The sequence below is a fragment of the Fukomys damarensis genome, unplaced genomic scaffold (genome assembly GCF_012274545.1).
Source record: "Fukomys damarensis isolate Sample0158 unplaced genomic scaffold, DMR_v1.0_HiC HiC_scaffold_39, whole genome shotgun sequence".
Classification (NCBI taxonomy): Eukaryota; Metazoa; Chordata; class Mammalia; order Rodentia; family Bathyergidae; genus Fukomys; species Fukomys damarensis.
In genome coordinates, this window is record NW_022900951.1 from 124,684,909 (window position 1) to 124,706,478 (window position 21,570).

The 21,570-nt window shown below is 50.4% G+C and overlaps 1 protein-coding gene across 2 annotated transcripts in view; it reads left to right on the forward strand.

Annotated features, from left to right (window-relative positions):
* The window catches only part of Mamld1 (mastermind like domain containing 1), a 112,278-nt gene that overhangs the window by 53,972 nt on the left and 36,736 nt on the right, over positions 1–21,570 (forward strand). For both annotated transcript variants that reach the window (XM_033760570.1, XM_010639034.3), the window contains exon 3: positions 14,360–16,204. In XM_033760570.1, the coding sequence (XP_033616461.1) occupies positions 14,360–16,204 (1,845 nt within the window). The remainder of the gene's footprint in view (positions 1–14,359; positions 16,205–21,570) is intronic.

Here is a 21,570-nt window from a genome sequence, read left to right on the forward strand (position 1 = left end):
CAGGTGTGTGTGTGTGTGTGTGTGTGTGTGTGTGTGTGTGTGTGTGTGTTTGTGTAAGGGATGTTGTTTGGATCGTGATTCTCTTTCTTCCCCCTCACTGTCAACATACTTAGTATTAAGTATGTGCTATCAAGTTGAGTGTGGAGACGTTTACAAAACTTTGTTGACTCAGGTCCCAGTTCTCACAGAAGTGGCAGTCAGATGGGATGGCAAACATGGAGTGATTACTGAGCCAGCAACCTGTGCTCCAAACTGCCAACCCCTAATCAGACGTCTTCTAGAAGGGGATTTCTGATCTCCATCCTAATGACCCTTTTTATTTTGTGCCTCTCTTTTATAGTCAGCAGTTGAGTATGGAAAGGCAAACCTCTGGAGATGTCCCCAGAGTCCATGCTCAGTTTTCATATAACTTGGAATTCCTCCTTTGTTTTTCACATTTCCATTCACTTGGATCACACCTTGGAGAAAAAGGCGGGTGGGTTGTAGTTGCCTGGGTCTTCTTCCCTACTCCTCACCCACTGCACTGACACTCTTGGAGAAAGTGTGACTGGTAAGTAACTGCTTTGGCTGGGACCAGTGTAGCCTGAAATGCATGCATTCTGGGGAGCGTTAGCCTTTGAATAGGACTGTGGAACAGCCATCTATGTCCTCACCATCTATGTCCTCAAAAAAGCTGTCATTGCTCACACCACTTCCATGTTTAGTGTCTCCCAGCAGATGGCTTTCAGCACCCTTGGTAAGCCTTGCCAAAAATTCACGTCCATTGCTTAGAGTCACACTTTGGACTTGACCACCATCAGCCCTGCCTCCTCTTCCGTGACACCCATCACCTTGTACACTGCCCTTAGCTCTGAGTGATGTGGCTGTTCTCCAAATGCCAAGCTGTCCAAGAAGACCAAGCATTTGCCCCAGTTGAGGGGGGAGAGCCAAAAAAATATGCCTTGGGCTCAGAAAGCAGCTCCCTCAGATGAATGTTTTTCACAGTTGATACTGCATCTGTCTTCTTGGAAGACACACTGACAGCCCACTCCTTTGCCTGGTCCTGACGGGTGCTCGTGGCTACCATCATGGAGCAGCCAGGGCAGCATTTAGGTGCCGTGATGGCAGCTGAATTTTAGTGGCTGATCAATCTCTGGAGCATCAGGAAGACACCCTGTGCTAACATCGAACTGTGCTGTACACAGCTGGGTGTTTATAGACAGAGGGACAGAGACTGTCAGATTAATTAATTCAGTGAGTTCACCAAGAAACCTGCTGTCCAAACAAGTTATTGCATGGTCTGGAGTGCTAGCAGCAGAATGAGATCCTTTGCAGGAGCTGGGCTTGCATTTCCTGGCTGTGGCCTTAGCCACGTCTCAGACGGCACCATTGTTTGCTCTCGTTCTGATGCTTTGTAACACCCAGGATGACACCTTGCACCCTGGTCCTGGGAGACCATGGGCATCTGTATGTATGCTGCTTGTACCACTGCCCCCATCCTTAAAGCAGTCATAACATAGAGAGCAGCTTCAGACTTTCAACTTAACTGGTTCTCTCATTCCTTCCTCAAATACAAGCTAACAAAAAACCAATGTCTCAAAGCAAATCCTTAAAGTTCTATCCGTCCCAGAGGCGAGTTCTTTTTAAACAGCTCTAGGACTTACATGTAAACAATTGAGAAACTCCTTGCAGGAAATGCACATCAGATGTGACAGCTATTCTTAAGCCTAAGAGCAGGGCTTAGGACGCACAGGGTTCTAGTCTTTCACCTGCGCCTAAGTAGCTATGGAGGTTTGTCCCTCTTCTGCCCACTATGAGAACAAGTTCTCAGGAACCGTGGGGGAGAACAGCCACTTTGATCATGGTGCCTAACCTTTCTGAGCCTCATTTTCCTGAAGATAATAATAGCTGCTTCCTCTCAGGGTTATCACGAAGGCTAGAGGACATAGTGTTCCTCAAATGCTATCACATTCGCGAGCATAACAGCTTAATGACTCTTGTGATAGGCGAAAAAAGAAGAGTTGCACCTTTTGAACAGGTGAGCATCTATCCAAAGTTAATAAGGCATCCAGTCTCCACAGTTATTGCATGGAGTTTTAACAGGAGATATAACAGTTGGTCCTTCCCTTTGAAATTCAGGCATTGGCTCCTTTCCTAGATCTATAGATCAATTGATTACTAGTGTGAGACGTTCAGAGGCATTAGCTATGAACCTGCATGGAGTTGGGACTCAGTGTGTATGTCACATGTCATCTCTGTCTCAGTCTGTATCCCACTGGAAGTTGCAAAGATTCCTTCAACCCTGAGCATCCACCTGTTTATTCCATTTATGAGGTAGCTCCTGAATAGAATGGGAGAGTTAAAGACATTACATGAACCATTGGAGAAAAAAAGGAATACTGTACTCTTTGTTCATTTTCTGTGTTCACCACTCACCCTTAGGACTATTCTTATCATTCTCCTTCTTTATGGATTAATACCACGTGATCTAAGAAATTCAATGACTTGCAGCAGGATAGTCATGAAGAAGGTGGGGACTACATCAAGGGTTTCCACTTGGGTGACCACAAGTTCAGTGCACTTTCCACTTACAGAATGACCAAAATCAACCCCTAGCCTGTCTCCTTCCCACCTCAAAAAGCAAGTTGGGCTAAGGCAAGGAGAGAGAAGAGCCCTGCCCTCATTGTGACAGAGTATGTGGATATTAGAATGAGTACAAAAATACAGTGGACCCTTGACTTACAAACTCAATTCGTTCCCAAGGGCTAGTTATAACCCAAGTTGGTTGATGGAGGCCCAGGCTCCTGTACACAGCCTTCACAGTCTCTCTCCTGCACACAGGCAGATCTCAGAGGGACACTGGCCCAGGATTTCTCAGTTAACCCCACACAGGAAAGGATGTTGTCATGTTCCTTCCAGAAGTCTATAAGGGTGAAATCTGTATCTGAGATCATCTGGAAGCACAAGCGGCCAGCAATCGGCTCATAACTCAAGACGTTGATCATAAGTTAAAACTAAAATTCCGGTCATAACCCAAGTTCTTCATATATCAGGCTGGTCATAACTCGACAGTCCACTGTACTAACTCTGTTCTGTCTGTCCCTCTTCTATAGACAGGTGACCTTAGAAAAGCCTGGCCAGATCCTGTCTATTCATCTCCTCCCATGATGTGCTATCATTAGAGAGCTGTACTCATCGGCCTTGGGAGCACATGCTTTACCTCACAAAAATGGTGCCACACTTAGGAAGGAGAGCTCAAATTTGGTCCCAGCGTGTGACTACCTCTTAGTGAGACCATGAACAAGTTCCCTTTCCTCTCGAGGTCAGAGAGCCCTGGTGCCACCTCAAAGGCCCTGTCTCTGACATCCTGCCATGTACTCAGAGCCTCTTCCGCATGCCCAACCCTGGGCTGTACCCTGGGACCCAGGAGTTCAGTCTAGGATCAGATTATTCCTGGGCTCCCTTCACCAGGAACAAATGTGTCCTACTCTGAAGGTCGTGGTGGGACTGGGAGGAGTGAATGGTTGCATGGCTCTCTCGAGCAAGGCGCTTTGTGTGTCTTACCTCATGTGCTCCTGTGGAACAGCTATTGAGAGAGCCACTTCATCAAACAAGAGACTGAGGGTCAGGGAGAATGGGGACTTCTGCAAGGTCACATGGCAGGGGCTGGAGATTTGGATCTCACCCAGGTGCCCTGCTTCCAGAGCTCTTCCCATTCTGCTGCTCCCCTTGCCTGAATTAGGAGCTCAGGTAGCCACGGGGCCTTCTGCAAGCCATGCACGATTCTAGGTGCTCAGGCTACAGTGGGGGACAAACAGAGATCCAGATTTCCTGGGGTTTTCATCCCAGTGGCAGACACAACCCATAACCAGATAGACTGGAAGCATCCCTACCTCACTGGGATGGTTCCCTGGAGCCTTCTGACCAGCATCGTATGGTATACTGCCCAGCTGGCAGAAAACCAACTGCTTCCAAATCCCACAGGGAGGTGGGGGCCAGCCAGGTAGGAGCTGGTGTGGCTTTGGGAAGTCGAGAGGAAGCCCAGATTCAAGGGTTGGCGTCTTTACCAGTGTCCCCTGCTTCCCAGCCTGAGCATTTGCAGGTGCAAGTCTAGCCCCAAGAAAGGGACTCTCCCCCATCCAGGCCACACTGGGTCCCAGGGAGCAGCCAATCAAGGAAGTGGCTGTCCCTGCCACTTACTGAGCTCTTAATGTGAGCCTCTGGGCCTCGGGCTGCTCAGCAGTGCAGCAGGCTCCTTCTGCCCCGTCTGTGTCGGGATCTCTGGGATGACAAAGAACGAGGCGCGGAGGTGGACATTTCTAAAACTCACAGGGTCTGACTGCTCTTAGCGCTTCTTTTAGCCATCAGAGATGGGCATTGGCACGGACTTGTTTCCCATCGGAAGGGTGATGGGGAATGTGTCCTTGAAGCTCAGGTAGGGCAACAGAGGACCCCTGAAGGTGCTGTAGTCTCATCAGCAGTCCCACTGCACTGAGGAGAGCTGCACTTACGGTGCAGCTCTGAGCATTCTGGGTCAAGGCCTGCAGCATGTATGCGCCTTGCTATTTTGGGGATCCTCCCCATGGAGCACGCAGCTGTTCGCTCCCTTTGCTCCCTCCTCCTTCTGCAGCTAGGGCCCTTTCCTGTTACAGGTACCCAACCAGGGTGGGAAGCCAGGCAGAAGCCTCGCCTGCAGACAGATCTCTTGCAGGCTGGGCATCTGGGTACCACAGCTCAGCGATCCACAGTCTGTTAGAAGGGGCAGATACTGGGAGAGTTGCACTTGGCAGCTGGCTTCTGTGGATTCAGCCTATTTCTGAACTTCTGAGAGCCCACTCTGGCCTTGTCTACACTGTATTCCTCCTAGCTAGCTCCATCCCCAGGTGGCTTGACATGAGGCCCAAGGTAACAGGTGTCTGAGAGTCGGACTCCCTGGGCAAGGAAAGACCTTTATGGACCCCCAGGGCTGGGCAGCTAGAGAGCTCAGCCAACCTGAGACTTGGGCTTCCAGCCCTTCTAGGGAATTGCAGGCCCGGGCCACGCTCCACACTCAGGACTAGCCTCTGGCCCTCCCTGAACTCCCCCAGCTGGAAGACTCAAAGTCTGTCTTTCTCCAGGTAGACATTTGGGTCACAAGCTGCCCCTGGGTTGCTGAGTTCCAGGTTTCTAGGGGTGGGGATGCATGTGCTCCCCAGGTTTGGGCTACTGATTTTTATTTCTTCAGTGGATATAAATAAACATGTCCAGACCTTCCCTACTTACTCCCCTTCTGCCTTTTCTCCCCTCCTTTCCTTCGTTCATCTCCCTTCTCCTGTCTCCCTCCTCCCTTCTCATACACAGCCTTCTCCCAGATCGAAGAGTTAGGATGGCAGGCATGAACCACAGGCCAGCAGATTGGCCACTGAGGGTCCAGACCCAAGGCCCTTGTGGCTCCTTCTGTCTGCCTGTGTCCCTCTTGCCTTCCCCCAGGGCACAGGCTTGTCTTGGTGTACTTCCAGGGCCACAGGGCCAGACTGCCCACCTGGTTCCCCACCCAGAACTCTTTCTGCACGCCCGTGGCTCCCCAAGGCTGTCAGCTGGCATAGGCACATACTCACTCCCTCACTGCCCAGCCCAGGAACTCTTGCTCTTCTGCCCTGCAGCTGGGGTTTGGCATCTGGCACACAGTAAGTGCTCAATGAGCAGGGACTGCGCTGCTTTTCATCCTAACCAGAAGGCCCCTTGAAAATTGTTCAGGCCATCTACTTTGTTGGACACAAGAGGTCAGGGGCACACAGATGGGAAGGGGTACACCAAAGTCTTTGGGCTACTTGGTGGATTCATTCATTTTAGTTACTTTCTCATTGCTGGGATACAATACCCAATACGCCCAACTGAAAGAGGAAAGGTTTATGTTGGCTCACAGTTTGTAGAGATTTCAGTTCTGAGGCAGGGTGGCGTGGCAGTGGAAAGCAGAGAGAGATCCAGGGAGGAGGAGGCCCACAGGGACCCCCTCTTCCAAGCAGGCTCCACTGCACATCACATTTCCCTCTAAACTCATCGATGGACCACTCCACTGATGAGTACCATGTCCTCGTGATGCAGGGGGCAAGATCTAGGTAGGAACCCTAATGTCATCATTTTTTTTGAAAAGTGGTTGTCTCGAGGTCTCACACCAGCAGCGGGAAGAGAACAGGCTAATTTCCAGTGGGTAATTTTCTCCGGTGCATAATTATGACCTGCGATGCCACTGGGGTAGGCGTTGGGGGCACCGAGATGCATAGGGGAAACAGCCCTAGCCTTCAAAAGAGAGGCATTGTGGAGGTGGAAAATGCTCGGACCTAATATGGCAGCCTGAGGCTTGGTCAGAGCACCTGGGATGGGAGTGGAAGAGGCAGACGGTGAGACCCTGGAAGGCCGGAGGGAGCAGGGTGTGCTTTAATCCATTATAGACAAAATGCAAGTTGTCCAACTGTGTACAAAAGCCACGTGAGCAAGGCCCAGGCGAATCCAGGAGGAGGCAGTGCTTCGCTCTCCTAGCCGCAGCCTCTAGAGTGCTGGCTAAGTAAGGAGTGTCATTGGTGTAGGTGGGGGCTAGCACCTGGGACTGCTGCATATCTCGCAGAGTTCAGAAGTGGTCATGTAGCTGTGCTATGGCAGAAGGCAGTGGGTGCCTGCTCCTGGCGAGGGCCAGCACCGACCCGTGCAGTGCCAGAAGAGCACTTGGGCAAGACTTACTCCCCAGGGGCAGAGGCTCAGCTCACGCTCTGGGTCAGGGGTTGACAAACCATGGGCTCGGAGATCCCTGTGGCCCACAGGCTGCTGTGGCGGATGAAGTTGTCCACATGCAGCCCTGCCTAGCCAGGAGCGTGTTTCTTAGCACACACGAGTTCGGAGTCTCAGTGGGCACCATGTGGCCCATGGAGTATATCGCTATCTGGGCTTGTTCAGAAAAAGTTGCTGGGGGCACTGGAGAACTGGTTCATTTTCCCCCCAGGCCACTGTTTCCCCCAGCAAACGGTGCTCCCCTTAGTACCCACTTAACCTAAAGCCACTCACACCATCCCATGGGTCCTTCCCCTCCTGTGCCAAGCTGGCCCTGCCCTGGCTCTGGATCCCATCCTCTTCAGAAATCCTTGCCTCTGAACCTGCTCCCTTGGATTCCTGTAGCATTCATTTCTCCTCCCATTGGCAGCATCTTTCTCTGCCCCTTCCTCCCCCCACGGCTTCACGCTACACACAAAATCCAACCCAGCCCCTCCCGTGGTGCCCAAGGCCTTCTGCGAGCTCACAGCTACCTCCCTAGCTCACTGCTCTCCTCCCCGCAGCGGCCTCCTCCACCCCAGTTCTCTGGCCTGTTCCTCCCGCCTTACATCGTTACTTCAATGGTCCCTCGGCAAAGACACTGGGGCCTGCCTCCCTGCCACTCCATCACACAACCCATTTTTCCAGTCTTCTGCACAACACTGCTCGCTCTCTTGTGGTTCTTGGTGCTCAGTCTGCCCCTGGAATCCCAGTTCCTTCTCTCCGCTTTACAGCTGAACCCCATGTGTGTTCACTGCCACGATCTGTAGCCACCTCTGCTTCTCTGATAAGCTTTGGGTGCTGATGTTATTGAGGGTTAGGGCTGCCTGTGGAACTGTCAGAGAAGTTGACCGTTTTCTTGGCTCTTTTCTTCCCTCAAGTCAAACCCGTAGAGTAGAGAACAATGGCCTTGGCCTTCAGGAAGCCAGTTCCCAAACACCAACACCTGCTTTCTGAGCAGCCGGCTGCATGCAGCTAAGTGGACAGTAGCTAACTACTTGCTATCCTTTTCATTTTTTTAGCCACATAACATTTAAGGAACTTAAATTGCCCTGCCCTTTCCTTTAGTCAAAGCTAACACAGAATTACTTTATTGGCAGCGCATTAACAAACATAAATCTCCTGTGTTTCCCCCAGTAATTCAGCTTCCATTTCCAGATCAGGAAAAAAGGTATGAATGACTGCAAGGAGCCAGACCGTTTTGAGATTCCACTTCATAACCCATTCCAAACAAGTCCTTCCTCGGGCCCAGTCCATGGTGTTTCTTCCCAAGCGGTAGAACAAGAAGGAAATACTGGAGGAATACTCCCACAGCATCGCCACTTCTCCTGCCTCCATTACCCCCACCTCTGCCACTAGCACCACGTTGTCACCTCCACTGCCCCCTTTACCTCTACCCACCTACCTCGGCATCAACACCACCACCATCACTACCGTCTGGACCATCATAACCGCCACCGCCACCTCCATCAACTCTGCCATTTCCTGTCCCTGTCTCCTCCACTTCTGTTACCACCACACTGTCACCGTCATCAACCTCCACCACCAGTTCCCACTGTCGCCACTGCAGTCTGTGCCGCCATCACTGTCACCATCATCGTCACCACCACTTTGGTCATCACTACCTCTATGGCCACCAGTGCTCTCTCTCTCTCTCTCTTTCTCTCTCTCCCCTCCCTCTCTCATCTTCTCTTTCTTTCTCTCTCTCGTCTTTCTCTCTTCTTTTCCTCTCTCCGAGTTATATGACACTTTGCATGATAACCACAGACACTTTCCACATATAGTGAAATAAATGCAAGTTTTTAAACTCATTATTTCCAATACATGACCTACTCTTGTGACTGTGTATTTTGGAGATGAAGACTACCAGCATGTGTTTGGGGCCAAAATTGAATTGAGATTCATTATAGGAAAGGGTTATATCCCCAAATGCATACTCTTTAAAAGAGATAAGTTTAGAAGAGGCCTTACACTTCATAAAATGAGATGCTGAGGATTTCCTTTCAATAGCAAGGTCTTGTTGCATTTTATTGTGATTTGGTTTACAAAAGTTAGTCTTGTGCACAGCTGTTCAGGAGCAGAGCCAATGACTAATGGCAGATCCGCCTTGAATGGCAAATGCTGCTGAGTAAACCATGTTTACAGCTATTTTAGGACCACCAAGCATGTGTTTGCATTTTCAGGAGTGGAAAGAGAGATAATATTTATTTGGTATCTAACACCATGCCAGGTACTTTATGTTTCTAAGCTCATGTAATCGTTATTCATATTTGTGCAGTAACTCTATGTTTCCCCATTCTGCAGGTAAGAAAACAGGTTCAGAAAGGGAAAGATAACTTGCCAGAGCTCACTACAAGTTAGAGACAGGGGTTAGACAAACCGAGAGTCTGGGCCTACCTCCAGCCCTCTCACCACCCCACACCACTGCATTCTGCCTGGAATTTGGTGTCCAGAAGTTTCTTTATGAATAGGTGACATCACCCACTTGCCTGCAGAAACCTGTAATATGCAATGGGCGCCTGGCAGTTCAGTGTGATACACAGCAGTGCATCCTGTCACTTGAGGGCACATTCAGAACTTTGCAGGCACATGGCTGGGCCCAGGCAGATCCACAAACTCCTGGCAGCCACGCTCCCTTCAGGTACAACAGGAGCTTCCTTCTCTGAGTTCACTCCCTGCTACTGGCCCTGGTCTGACAGATGTGATTTGGAAAGCCCTGAGGCAAGTATAGCAGTCCCTACAGAGGTGACTCCAAATGCCACGACTGCAACTGGCCAGTAGGCTTTTATCTCCAGTGTAAGTATGCAGAGTGGAAATGATCTGCCTCTCCTTGCTGCCCCAGAGTAATCTCTGGGTTTACTCGGCAAAGGCAGACTTGTTGTTGGGGTGTCCACACATCTACCACCGTGCGCTCCTGGGTTCTCCATGCTCAATTACTGGACCGCACTCTGGAGTTTGAGTGCCAGCCTCTGATCTGCCACTAATGGCGTCACTTTAGTAAGTCACCTGGCCTCTCTTGAGCCTTGATTTACCCATGTGCAAAATAGGGATCCCAAGCAAAGCCTTGCCTACATCCTAGAATTGTTGTTAGTCTCAAAGGACAATGAACGAAGAGGACCACTGTCCAGTGACAAAGGGCTGCGGCTGGTAACACCAACAGTTGGACCTGAAGGCTCAGAGAAGTTCAACAACCCTCCCGAGTACTGTCGAAGTGTTTGTGTAATTTGCATGACCCCCACCACCACCAAATCCCTGAAATTCCAGACCAAGAAAACATGCTCAGAGAAAAATGTCAGACACCAAAGGATACGTGTCATATGGTTCCATTTCTGTGACATCATCAGAAGAGACAGAAAGTAGTCGAGTGATTGCCAGGGGCTGGAGGCAGTGGCTGCTTGATTGTCAATAGATTTCTGTTCAGGGTAATAAAAAAGCTCTGAAAGTTGACACTGGGCTCCCTCCATCATGTCCCACAACGTCTTCATTACCTTCTTCTGAGCAAGTTTCCCCGGGAGCCACCCTTGTCCTCAGGAGGCTGCAAATCTGGCCTACTTGGCCAACATCAGCTGCTTGAAAACTCATAGAGAAGTGTCCTGGGATTGAATAAAGCTGTTGGTAAGAGTACTTGTGAGAGGAACTAGAGCTAGCAAGCAAATCGGCCTGAGCTGAGCTGGTGGAGGCCTTCGCAAGGGCACAGAGGAGGCAGAATAAGCGACAGTTTGCACCTTCTGGACACCTTCACCCAGGCAGCCTGGACCTCTTACCCTCTTACATGATAGGAAGTGTCCACACTTTTTGCTGGCCTTTTATTGGTGTCCTTGTTAAACTCCCAGCAAAGGTGTCTCAAATCAGGCATTTCTAGTAGCTTAACACACTCGTCCTTTATCTCTTTATGCCCATCTTGTGAACCTATACTGCAGTTCTCTAATCTGTATACCTTTTTGAAGAAATCTTTCTGTGCCCTTTTTGTCATTCTGGACCAAAACTGTAGAAAGGGAATCATTGCTACATGTCATTGTTCAGACAGGACCAGAAATACTGTTGACTTCGGAGCTGAACTTGGCCCCAGTGAGAAGGGTGGCCTTTGTGTTCCCATTACTTGGAGGGGGGGGGAGCCATCACATGCTTTGAAATGCATTCTAATGAATGTTTATGAGGCCACAGGGATCACATTGGTGGCTTTGTCTGCCTGATTAGGAAATGGGACTCCACAGGCTTTTATGTATGGAGAGGAAGTAATTCATTTCTAAAAGATGCCAGGGTACCCTCCCTCCCTCCTTCCCCCATCCTACCACTGAAAGCAGGGCCTACCAAGGAACTGGCTGGGAGTTGGAATACCTGAGGTCTAATGCCCTTATCCTTTAATTGACTGCATAACCAAAAGTAAATCACATCCATTCCATTTTCTATGGAAAGACAGGGTTCCATCTGCTCACTAGAAGTCCTGTCAGCATCTACTGCTTCACTCATTATCACAGTGAGAGGGCGGTGTCATGTGTAATATGTGGCCTGAAGGGAGCAGGGGGTGGCTGGTCACTAGAACCAACAGCTTGCTGTCACTGAGACTGGAAAATGGCATAGACCCAAAGCAGCTAGGTTTAGAAAGGCCTGGAAGCCTGCTAGGGGACACAGTGAACGGAAGTCATCCCAGAGCACTGAGATGTCTTGATCTGTGCACTGGATCTCAAACTGTGGCCAGGGGGTCTCATCAAAATCACATGGCCCAGGCAGGCAGAATCTGGCCCAGGTGACCTGGCCAAGGTGCCAGTGTGACAATGGGCATGAGAATAGCCAAGCCAGCCTCTTGCAATTGAAATAAGTAACAAATTAGGGGACTGCAAAAGAGGAGGCACTGAAGCGAGCCTCTATCTAAGGGCACCATGAAGCGCTCTCACTGTAAAATCCCAAACATGGAGCCTCTGACAAAAGGGGTCTCATTTAAAACTACTGAAAAAGGAAAGCCCTCTGCCCAGACAGCAGCCTCATTGGGGATTACAAGAGGGACACACCTGGGGACAGCAAGGGGCATAGCAAAGTTGGCACCTGATCCAGCAAAATGGATCAACCAGCATGAGATGGACCTGGATATGACAAGAAGGTGTCTTGGAATCTGCTGTGTTACTGAGGAGCCAGCTGGTTTCCTGATTTAGAGTTAAGTGGGGACCATTTTTGTGGATGCCACTGATGGTGTCTGAAAAGTCATGCGCACACAAGCTCACATTTAGAAGTTCAGCCCTTTTTCCTTTGCCAATGGCCCCTAACACAACCTTTAGTGTCCAGCGATCATCAGCGATTGTGTCTTGCCTTCCCCACTCCCTGCCACCTTAGACATCATGGACAGCACACTGGACCCAACCATTGCCAACTCTGCCTCCCTGCAGTGGATCCTTGTGGAAAAACCCACACTCAGTCAACCGTTGATACATTTCATATATTTCTGTTTTCAACTTGTCAGATTTCTTTGGATCCTTTGGGGGGAAGGTAGAGGGGACCAAGTATCACTTTGGGACCCACTAACTTATTTTGAGGCCATTCCATAATTGACAGAATGAATGGTCCAAGCTCCCCGTGCTCGAAGTCATTTGTGTCCATTTGTCCATTGATCCATTCAGCTACTATTTACTGATCACCTGCTGTGGGCAAATATTTAGTGAGCTGCTCCCTGGACAGCTCAAGGATACTGTGGCTGCTGCCTCCAGCCAGGCTCCTGGATAGGAAACTCCACAGATGATGGGCTGCTCTGTCCCTCCTCACCCTTTCCTACCAGATCCAAGTGCTCAGGCCTCAGATGAATTTGGTGGCAGAACTGCCCTCATTTGGGTTATATGCACCTCTCACACAAGGTGGTGAACCCTTCTGGAGGGACAGAGCAAGGTCCTACTCCAGGGATGGATGAAGGCAGTGGGATGAGAGACCACTGAGTGGTCACTGAGGGGCCCTACATCTGGCCTGGGCAACTCCTGGAAAATTCGGCCCTCCCTGGGCCTTAGGGACTCATCATTAAGTGGAAAACATTAGACATTGTCTTTCTGATGCCAGGTACCAGCTGGTGAAGCCATACCAGGTAACACACAATCTGCCCCATTTCAGTAGTAACTAGCTAACTATCATTCTCCATTCACAACTGAGGAAATGGGGGCTCAGAAAGGTTAAGTGGGAAAGCTGAGACCTAGTTGTGTATTCCCCAGGACCAGGGGCCTACCCCATGCTGCATGTCCATTTAGAGTCAGCCGCAGGGTGCACACAAACTCCTGGTGCCCAGGCCCGCCCTGGATGCCCCAGGACCCTGGATATTCCTAAGTGATTCTGGTGTATGCCAAGGCCTGAGGCATGTAGCCCTAGGTGGTCTACTGCAGGGTTCACTTAGCCACAACAGTCATGACCCTTATGCTGGCAAGTGAGGGGATGTCAGGGAATCAGAACTCTGTGTCCTAGAATGATTTCCAGAGCTGAAGAAGAGTTCCTATGTGAAAAAGTCTTTTAAGAGAATTATATCTGTTCACTTGCTGGCATTCAAATGAGTTCTAAGTCCCTCTCTTCCTTTCCTTATTTTGATCATTCCCACCCACACCGTGCTCCTTACCCCTTTTCTCTGCTGACAGCCCAGTCATGGTCACGAACATGACAGCCATGGAGCAGTGTACAAAAACGTGAAAGAGTAGCAAAGACTGCATTCCTAGTGGCTTCGCTTTGTTCCAAAAGGCCAGGCTTTCACACACAGTGGGCAACTCTCCCAAGGAACAGATCCCACATTGGGTTCTTTTCCTGCTGTTTGATTTCCCTCCAACCTTAGGATGATCTGCAGGGAGGAATTTTTTGCTTAAATAACTTGATATTTGGGGTTTTGTTACATGTCCTTCTCATTAAAAACAAACAATACAGAAAGGTAGAGAATAGAAAGGGAATTTGCCAGCAATCCCCAAGAGAGGACTACTTAAAATGGTTTTCCCAAGATATTTTTGTATGTGCAATGAATGTGAGTGTGAGTGTGTGTGTGTGTGAAAATAAATGGAATAATGACTACAATTGTGGTTCTAAAATTTGTGCTTCCCCCTAAGCAATACAACTGCTCAAAAGAACACAGCCAGATCAGCTTCATCCCTGTTCAATTGTTTTATCAAAGCAGCCTGATGCATTTGACCAAGACAGACAGCATCAAAGCTCAATGTCTGTGTTATAGTCTTTCATGTCTGCAACTGAGATGTCTGTAAACAAGCAGGAATTGAAAATATTCAGCTCCTTATACTGTGCTCTTGAATGCCTGCCTTTGGCAGCAAGTTCATTTAGAGACTCCGTCACAGTTTCACTGAACTCCTCTAAGTGGGCAAAGAATATCCTTTGCTTGACTTTCTGTCATGTTTAGTATACAGATGTGATAGTGCCTTATATGAAATGTAATGATACCATTTAAATGAGGCATAGCAACAAAGAAACAAGCATCATTTTTCCCAAAATAGACTGTTTTATAGTTTTGACAACTAGAAGTCTTTAAACTGAGGTGTGTTTTATCTTGCAGGTTTCCAGTTCATTAGCATTAATGTGCCAAGCCTTTATAAAAACTCCCTCTTTCCTTCTCTCCCCCCCCACCGCCTTTCAGTCACAGGGAACCAATAAGAGGAGACAGGAAGAAGATGACTTCCAATTTCCAGGCATGGCTGATGGAGGTTACCCTAATAAAATTAAGAGGCCCTGCCTTGAAGATGTCACCCTACCCATGGGTCCAGGTGCCCATCCCAGTACCATCTGTACAGAGCTGCATGTCCCTGCATTAACAATGCCTCCTAGCTCTGCAACAATGGGACTAGCTGGCCAGTCCTTACTACTCGAGCACAATCCTATGAATGGCAGCATGACAAGCTCCCAATTTGGGGTACAACCAACTACAGAAATGGGGCTGAAAGGGCCTAGCATTCCTTACTATGAGAAAATCAACAGCACGCCGGCTGTAGACCAGGAGCTCCAAGACCTGCTGGAGGAGCTAACCAAAATTCAGGAGCCTTCTCTTAATGATCTAGATCTGGAAAAGATCCTGGGGAGCAAACCTGAAGAGCCACTGGACTTATACCACACCCAGACACTGGAAGAGACACCACCCAAGCTTCCGGTTCAAGTGCCACAGTTAGAGGACCTTGATTCCGGCAAGGAGTTCACTTCCAGTTGCAGCCAAGTGACTGGTGTGTCACTGCCGATCCTGCCCTCCTCCACAGGGATCAGCTATTCAGTTCCTTCTACCAGTAAGCAGATGGCATCACCCAGTTCCTCGATAGCACAGGCCAAGAACCAGGCCATGCTCCCTGTCACTATGCCCCCATTACCGGTGCCTCAGTGGCACCATGCCCACCAGCTAAAAGCGTTGGCAGCCAGCAAGCAGGGATGTGCTACAAAGCAGCAGGGCTCTAGCCCCACTTGGTCTGGCCTGCCCCCTCCAGGCCTCTCCCCACCTTACCGCCCAGTGCCATCACCACATCCACCACCCCCGCCGCCACCGTTCAGCCCTCAGAGCTTTATGGTATCATGCATGTCATCCAGCAGCTCGTCGAGTAGCACTTTGCAAGGCTCACCCAATGACTTACTCTCCAGCATGGCGTCGGGCAGCAGTGCCAACCTTGGGCCCACCTTGCCCTACGCTCCTGAGAAGCTCCCCAGCCCGGCTCTTAGCCAGCAGCCACAGTTCAGCCCCCAGAGCTCCATTCTTGCCAACCTGGTGTCCTCTACCATCAAGAGCCCCCAAGGGCATCTGATGTCTGCACTGCCCACCAGCAACCCCGGGCCATCCCCACCTTATCGCCCAGAGAAGCTGTCCAGCCCAGGCTTGCCACAGCAGTCCTTCACCCCCCAGCACTCCCTCATCCGGACCCTCACTCCCACCAGTAATCTGCTGAGCCAGCAGCAGCAGCAGCAGCAGCATCAGCAACATCAGCAGCATCAGCAGCATCAGCATCAGCAGCAGCAGCAGCAGCAGCATCAGCAACATCAGCAGCATCAGCAGCATCAGCAGCATCAGCATCAGCAGCAGCAGCAGCAGCAGCAGCAGCAGCAGCAAGCAAATGCCATCTTTAAGCACATGACCAGCAACTCATCCAAAACCCTGAGCATGCTCATGCAACAGGGGCTGGCCAGCTCCAGCCCAGAAGCCCCTGAGCCGTTTAACTTTGGCCACACCAAGCCCTTGTCCCATTTTGTTTCTGAGCCGGCCCCCCAGAAGATGCCCTCCATGCCTGCCACCTCTAGGCAGGCTTCCCTGCTCCACTACCTGCAGCAGCCACTACCGGCGCAGGCCTCATCTGCCACTGCCTCCTCCACTGCTACTGCCACCTTGCAGCTCCAGCCACAGCTGCAGCAGCAGCCTGAGCATTCGTTCCTCTTGCAGCAGATGATGCAGCAACCCCAGCGCTTTCAGCGATCGGTGGCCTCTGAGTCCGTGCCCACTCTGCCCAGACAGGTAAGACAGTCTCATCTCTGATGGTGTCCTCTTTTGTTTGGGAAATCAGACCTAAGTTGTATGCCATGGATACCTGACTTTGGAGGGCAAATCCGGGCTATTGTCCTCTCTCAAGCTGGACTGGACTCTGGAAAAGTCTATGTAAGGCAGCTAATCGTGTGTGGTTAAAGCAGTTTTCAGAAGGCCAAGGTTATGATCACAGTGCCTGTTCAGGTCACCTAACTCCCAGGGAGGAAAAGCAGTACTCACCAGCCACTCCCAGGGGAAGGAGTTGGGAGGACAAGTCAGGACTGTATGGAGATGGACTCACAAGGCCTGTAGGATGTAAGAAAAGGCACGGAAGTGCTTGGGCCTTGGCCCTACTGATATAAGGATCACACTTAGCCTTCCACAAATGCCACAGCAGACTTTGACTGAGCAAATTCAGTGTGCCATTCATCACCGTGTTGGGTGCTGAGGCAGATCCTGAAAGGGAAGACAGGCACTTGTAAGGTACGCTTCTCATCCGCGTTTTACAGACAGAGAAACTGAGGTTCAGAGAGTTGTGATGACGTGCCCAGAGTCACACAGTGAGCAAGTGATGGAGCAAGATCTTAAAGCCAGGAAGTCTTGCCACAGAGCCTATGCTCTTCTTAAAATTACCTTCGACTTTCACTTCTCTCACCCCCTCACCTCCCGCAATCATTTCAGTCATTAGATGCAGCTGATACTCCCGGTAGCATCTATCACGGTTGCTGCTTTTCATTGCTCGGGTCCCTGTCTGTATGAATTAGCTATTGTTGCATAACCAGTTATCCCAGAGCCCCAACTTCCAGCCACACACCTGCATTAGCTCACACTTTCTGCACGTCAGGAGTCCTATGGCTCATCAGGGTCTCCTGGCTCAGAATCTCACAGAAGGCTGCAGTCCTCTCAAGCTTCAGTGGGGAAGGACCTACCTCCAAACACTCAGGTGGTGGCTGGCATGAAGCAGTTCCTTGCAGGCTGTTGCACTGAGGCCATAGCTACTGGCCCCCTTGGGTCCCTTGCCACATGACCATCATAGAGCATCTCACAACATGGCAGCTGGCTTCATCCAAGCAGCTGAGACAGTGGTGCCGACAGGCTGCCGGGGCGGGGGCATGGGTTCCAGCCTTTATAACCTAGTCTATGTCTTCTTCCCTAGACGGCAGCCACAAGGCTTGTGTGAAGGTGTGCATAACAGCAGGCAGGGCTCCACGGACACCGTGGCACAGCTCTGCCTGCTTGAAATATTGTCAGTCTTGGTCTTCCTTTCCGTTGTTTTAGCCTTGCCCAAGTCTGGCCCATGTTGATTCATTGCGTGAAATCATACAGTTGACCCATAACTGACCGCCCCCCTGTGAATCAACCATTGCTGTAAGAGTTGCCGGGCTAAACCAGTGATCTGATTGTGTTCCCCTCTTTTTCACATGTCCCCAAAGGGCCATAGCCTGTCCCCACCAACCTCCTTAGACTCAGAGCCTGTGGGGCCCTGCTTTGAATTTGCTTTCTACCTTCAAGTGCTTGTAGTGCAGACTTAGCCTTTAGCCCCTCGGTTCCTTGCACCCAAATTTCCCTCCCTCCCCTTTCTATCTTTCTGATCCAGCTCCTTAAGGCTTGGGCACTGTCCTCTCCAGACTGTTCTCAGTGTACTTCCTGCAGTGCTTCCCTCTTCCACAGAACAGAAGGACCTGGCCTAAGAGAAGCACCTGTCAGGGGCTGACCTCTTATTCCAGGGTGACCATGGCAATTCCCTAGGGAGAGACCTGTTTTGTTGCAGTCTAACCAAGCAGAGTGCTTGGCCTGGAAATTGGTCGTATCATGGATGCATCCAGCAGGCAGAGTTCCCAAGGGAGTGGCCAGGTTGCGTGGCATGAAGATAGACACAGCAGGCAGGAAGGCAGGACAGGACAGGACACGACAGGGCCTCTGGGAGCTCAAGCCCTTGTCTGTCATTCAGGAGCACTGTGGTTTGCTTTCATTATAGGGCTGTTACCATCTGCTCACACGGACTTCTGCAGCTACCCTGGGGGAGCCCCAGGGTCTCTTTCACTAGCAGGCATGACCCTTGCCCTGGGCACATTTCACCATCCAACACTGGGAGCCTTTCTGTTTCATTTCTTCCACAACTGGGCCTAGTCAGAGATGGGCCATGTTACCCCAGAGCCACCTCAGCTGTCTCAGACGGAGAATTCTTAATGATTGGAGTCCTGGAAATCCCGCCCAACCCGTTACCTAGATGCAAGTGCAGAGAGTACTCGGGAAAAAGATTGGGAAGCTGTGCTGTTCACGGCTAGGAGCACAGAAAGGGCTCGAGAGGCTGGGCTATCATGTGGGATGCCACTGCCATGGGAAGCCACCTTCCCAGGCCAGGCATGGGACTCAGTACTTCGCCTGCCTTTTCTCATTTTAGTCCTTGGAGGCATGGGGCCTTTTTTGTTGGAAAGAAAGGCGCAAGAGAGGTCTTCAGTGGCCTCCAGTTCTCACAGAAAGTCACATAGCTGAGTCTGGCTGCAGAGCTCACGGACACACTTACAGAGCATGAGGCACTGTCTCTGGAACTTTCTGTTCTTCTTACTCTTGCCTATTCTCTCCTCTACAAAATGGGGGCTACAAGAAGTCCTCTGGGGTTAAGTATGTGTAGACATCGAAAGCACTTGGAACAGCGCTTGGCCAAGAGCATTTTCTTTCTACCACCCTGCCTGTTTTCAGGGGCTAAGATGTGGTTCTGCAAACCATGACTGAGATAGAACATGAGCAGCATCTCTCCAAATGCTGTGCCCACCATGGGATTTACAGGAATTGTGTGACCTGCACACCTTATAGGCTCGTCCTGTTCTGGACCCTGCCCCTCCAGAGAACTCCAGACCGGAGGGGAAATGGCCATGTTGCCTTACAGGCTGGGTCTCACCACCTTGTTCTTGAGCTCATTGTTCTTGTGTTCTCATCCTACCTTCCTCCGAGCTCTTTACTCCACATGCAGCCAAAATGCGTCAACATGTTCTGTCCCATGTTCCTTCCCACTAACGTTAAGGCCTAAGGATTCCACTATGCCACTCTTCCAGGGGAGAAAAAATGGAAAGGAAGGGCAAGTATCTGAGGTGAGAGCTGGTGTCCCTGTAGAAAGACAGATGGTGACTCCAGAGCTAAAAAATGTGTGCTTCTCACTTCTGGCTGTGCATCTCACTTCCAGCAAGGTAAACAAACTTCCCAGGTTTTACTGATGACCAAGGCAAGCCACCAAAAAAGCAAATCACCTAATGAGATGGCGCTTGTTCCCTTGTGACACTTCCCCCGAGGACAGTGTTTCCCATGGGAAGGCTGGAGATGCATTCGAATCAGGATCCTGGTTTTCGAAAGGAATGGTGTCTAAATGTGAGGTGAGAAACCAACTCTTGAGTGAGCAGAAGGGTCCAACCCAGCTGTCTATAGGAGCTCCTTCTTGTTTGCAGCCTGCTAGCACTCAACTTTAGGGATTTCACTTTACCAGTTGAGTTAATGATCCAATTTCAATGGACCATTCACTTCCACTTAAGGTAAAAGGCAAATGGCATCTGGCTTCAAGGAAGCAGTTCAGCATGTCAGGCTAAGCAAGGGCACTAGATGCGGCGCGAACTAAGGTTCCAGTCTGGTTGTCAACACTGACTGGGATAGAGCTGTGAGCCATGTTCCTTTACCCCTCTGAGCCTAAACTGAAAATGGGGACAGGCCTGGTCTCCCAGGCACAGAGCACTGTGAAGACGAAGGAGATGTAGCTGTTTGAAACAATGCCTGGCACACACTCAGCCACGACCCGTACAGGCCAGTGGCCCTAGATCTGAAATACCTGTGCTCAAGTGACTTTCCAATCACAAACATGTAGAACTTGACAAAGGGAATATGGTGCAAATACCAAGTATCACACAACCACCCCCCGGAATGTGGCCGCAGCCCCTTACTATTGTTGCAGTGAAATATGAATATTTAAGTTCAGGTCAAATACTGCCCCCAAATAAATTTTGGCGCCAAATTTACAAAAATAAAATTGGCTTTTAGAACTTCTTGTACCTGAATTTACAGTTAGAGATGTACACCTGATTGTTGAGGGTGGGATCTTTAACTCGCCTGTGACATCCAGCCCTAGCTTGTTACGATTTTAATGACCCTCCAAATCGCTCCACTGGATTCCCCACCTTACCCCCCGCTGATTGGATGCCTCTTCAGCCTGAAGACTGTACAACACTGTGAGACAGTACAGTTTTACCATCGGCCACCAGAGAATGGGACATATGTTTCCTCAGAGGAAAACAAGTCCATCAAGGCAATGGCAGTTACGAGAGGCAGCCTCCAACCAGCGCGCCCTCGGTGCGTGTACTGGAGCCCTGCTCAGATCTGCAGGACAGGGAATGTGGCTGCATGGGGAGGAGGGATGTGGATGGTGGCCAGTTGGAATAAGAACAAAAAGTCCTGGAATCTGATCCTTGAGGCAGGCCTCGAGGCACAGGGGGAAGAGGGCAGCTGCAGAGAAATAGACCAAGAGGCACATGATGTTATTTTGACAAATTTTGAGAGGAGAGAGAAAGGAGAATTTAGCTGGCCTTGGAGAAGGCTGGATTGAGCCCCTCCTGGGTCTGCTCTGCTTTCTTTTTTTTAACAAAAAGCCTCACCTCTCCTCCATTTAGGTGAGCTCACCGTTTGCCTTTGGCAGTGTGGGGCGGCTAGGCATAGAAAGGGGACTGGGCAGCTCCATGTGAGATGGGGTCCAACCCTGGCACGCTGGGCCCTCCAAAGTGCAGCTCTCCCAGCACCAGGGCCTGAAGGGAGGCAGTGCAGGACTGTGGAGTAGAGACCTTGACTCTGAGGCTCCCAGCATGCCCGGAGGCTGCACTCAATGCCAAGTTCTCCCAATTCCAGGCATGGACAGCTGAGGTGCTAGGAGTTTTGTGACCCGAGGATGAATTCAGGGGAGACAGGAGGGAGAATTAAGGATCCAACCCCAGTGGCTCAGAGCAGGCTGAGGCCATCTGCCTCTTGAAGACCCATAGACAATGATAGTGGGTAAGTCAGAGGCTGTGTACAAGAGTGACAGTGACAGGCAGACTTGCTGGCCTGCCCGGCACCAAGGTCTCCAGGAATGCTGGTCTTGGTCAGTCGTGGCATCAGGGGCTTGGTATTTCTTGTCTGCCTTGTTTCTGGAGCCTTCGCTCAGAGACCTCAGATGGACGCCCCAGCGCTGCCTCTGCTTTCTCCTCTCCCACCTTCACCTCCGCCACCCACCCCCACCCACAAAGCCTCCAAAAAGAATCTGCAGAAACCCAAGATTTCCTTTCGGTTTGGGCTTCTAAGGCTAGAGTAGCCTGCTCACTCGAGCATAGCCCTTAATTACC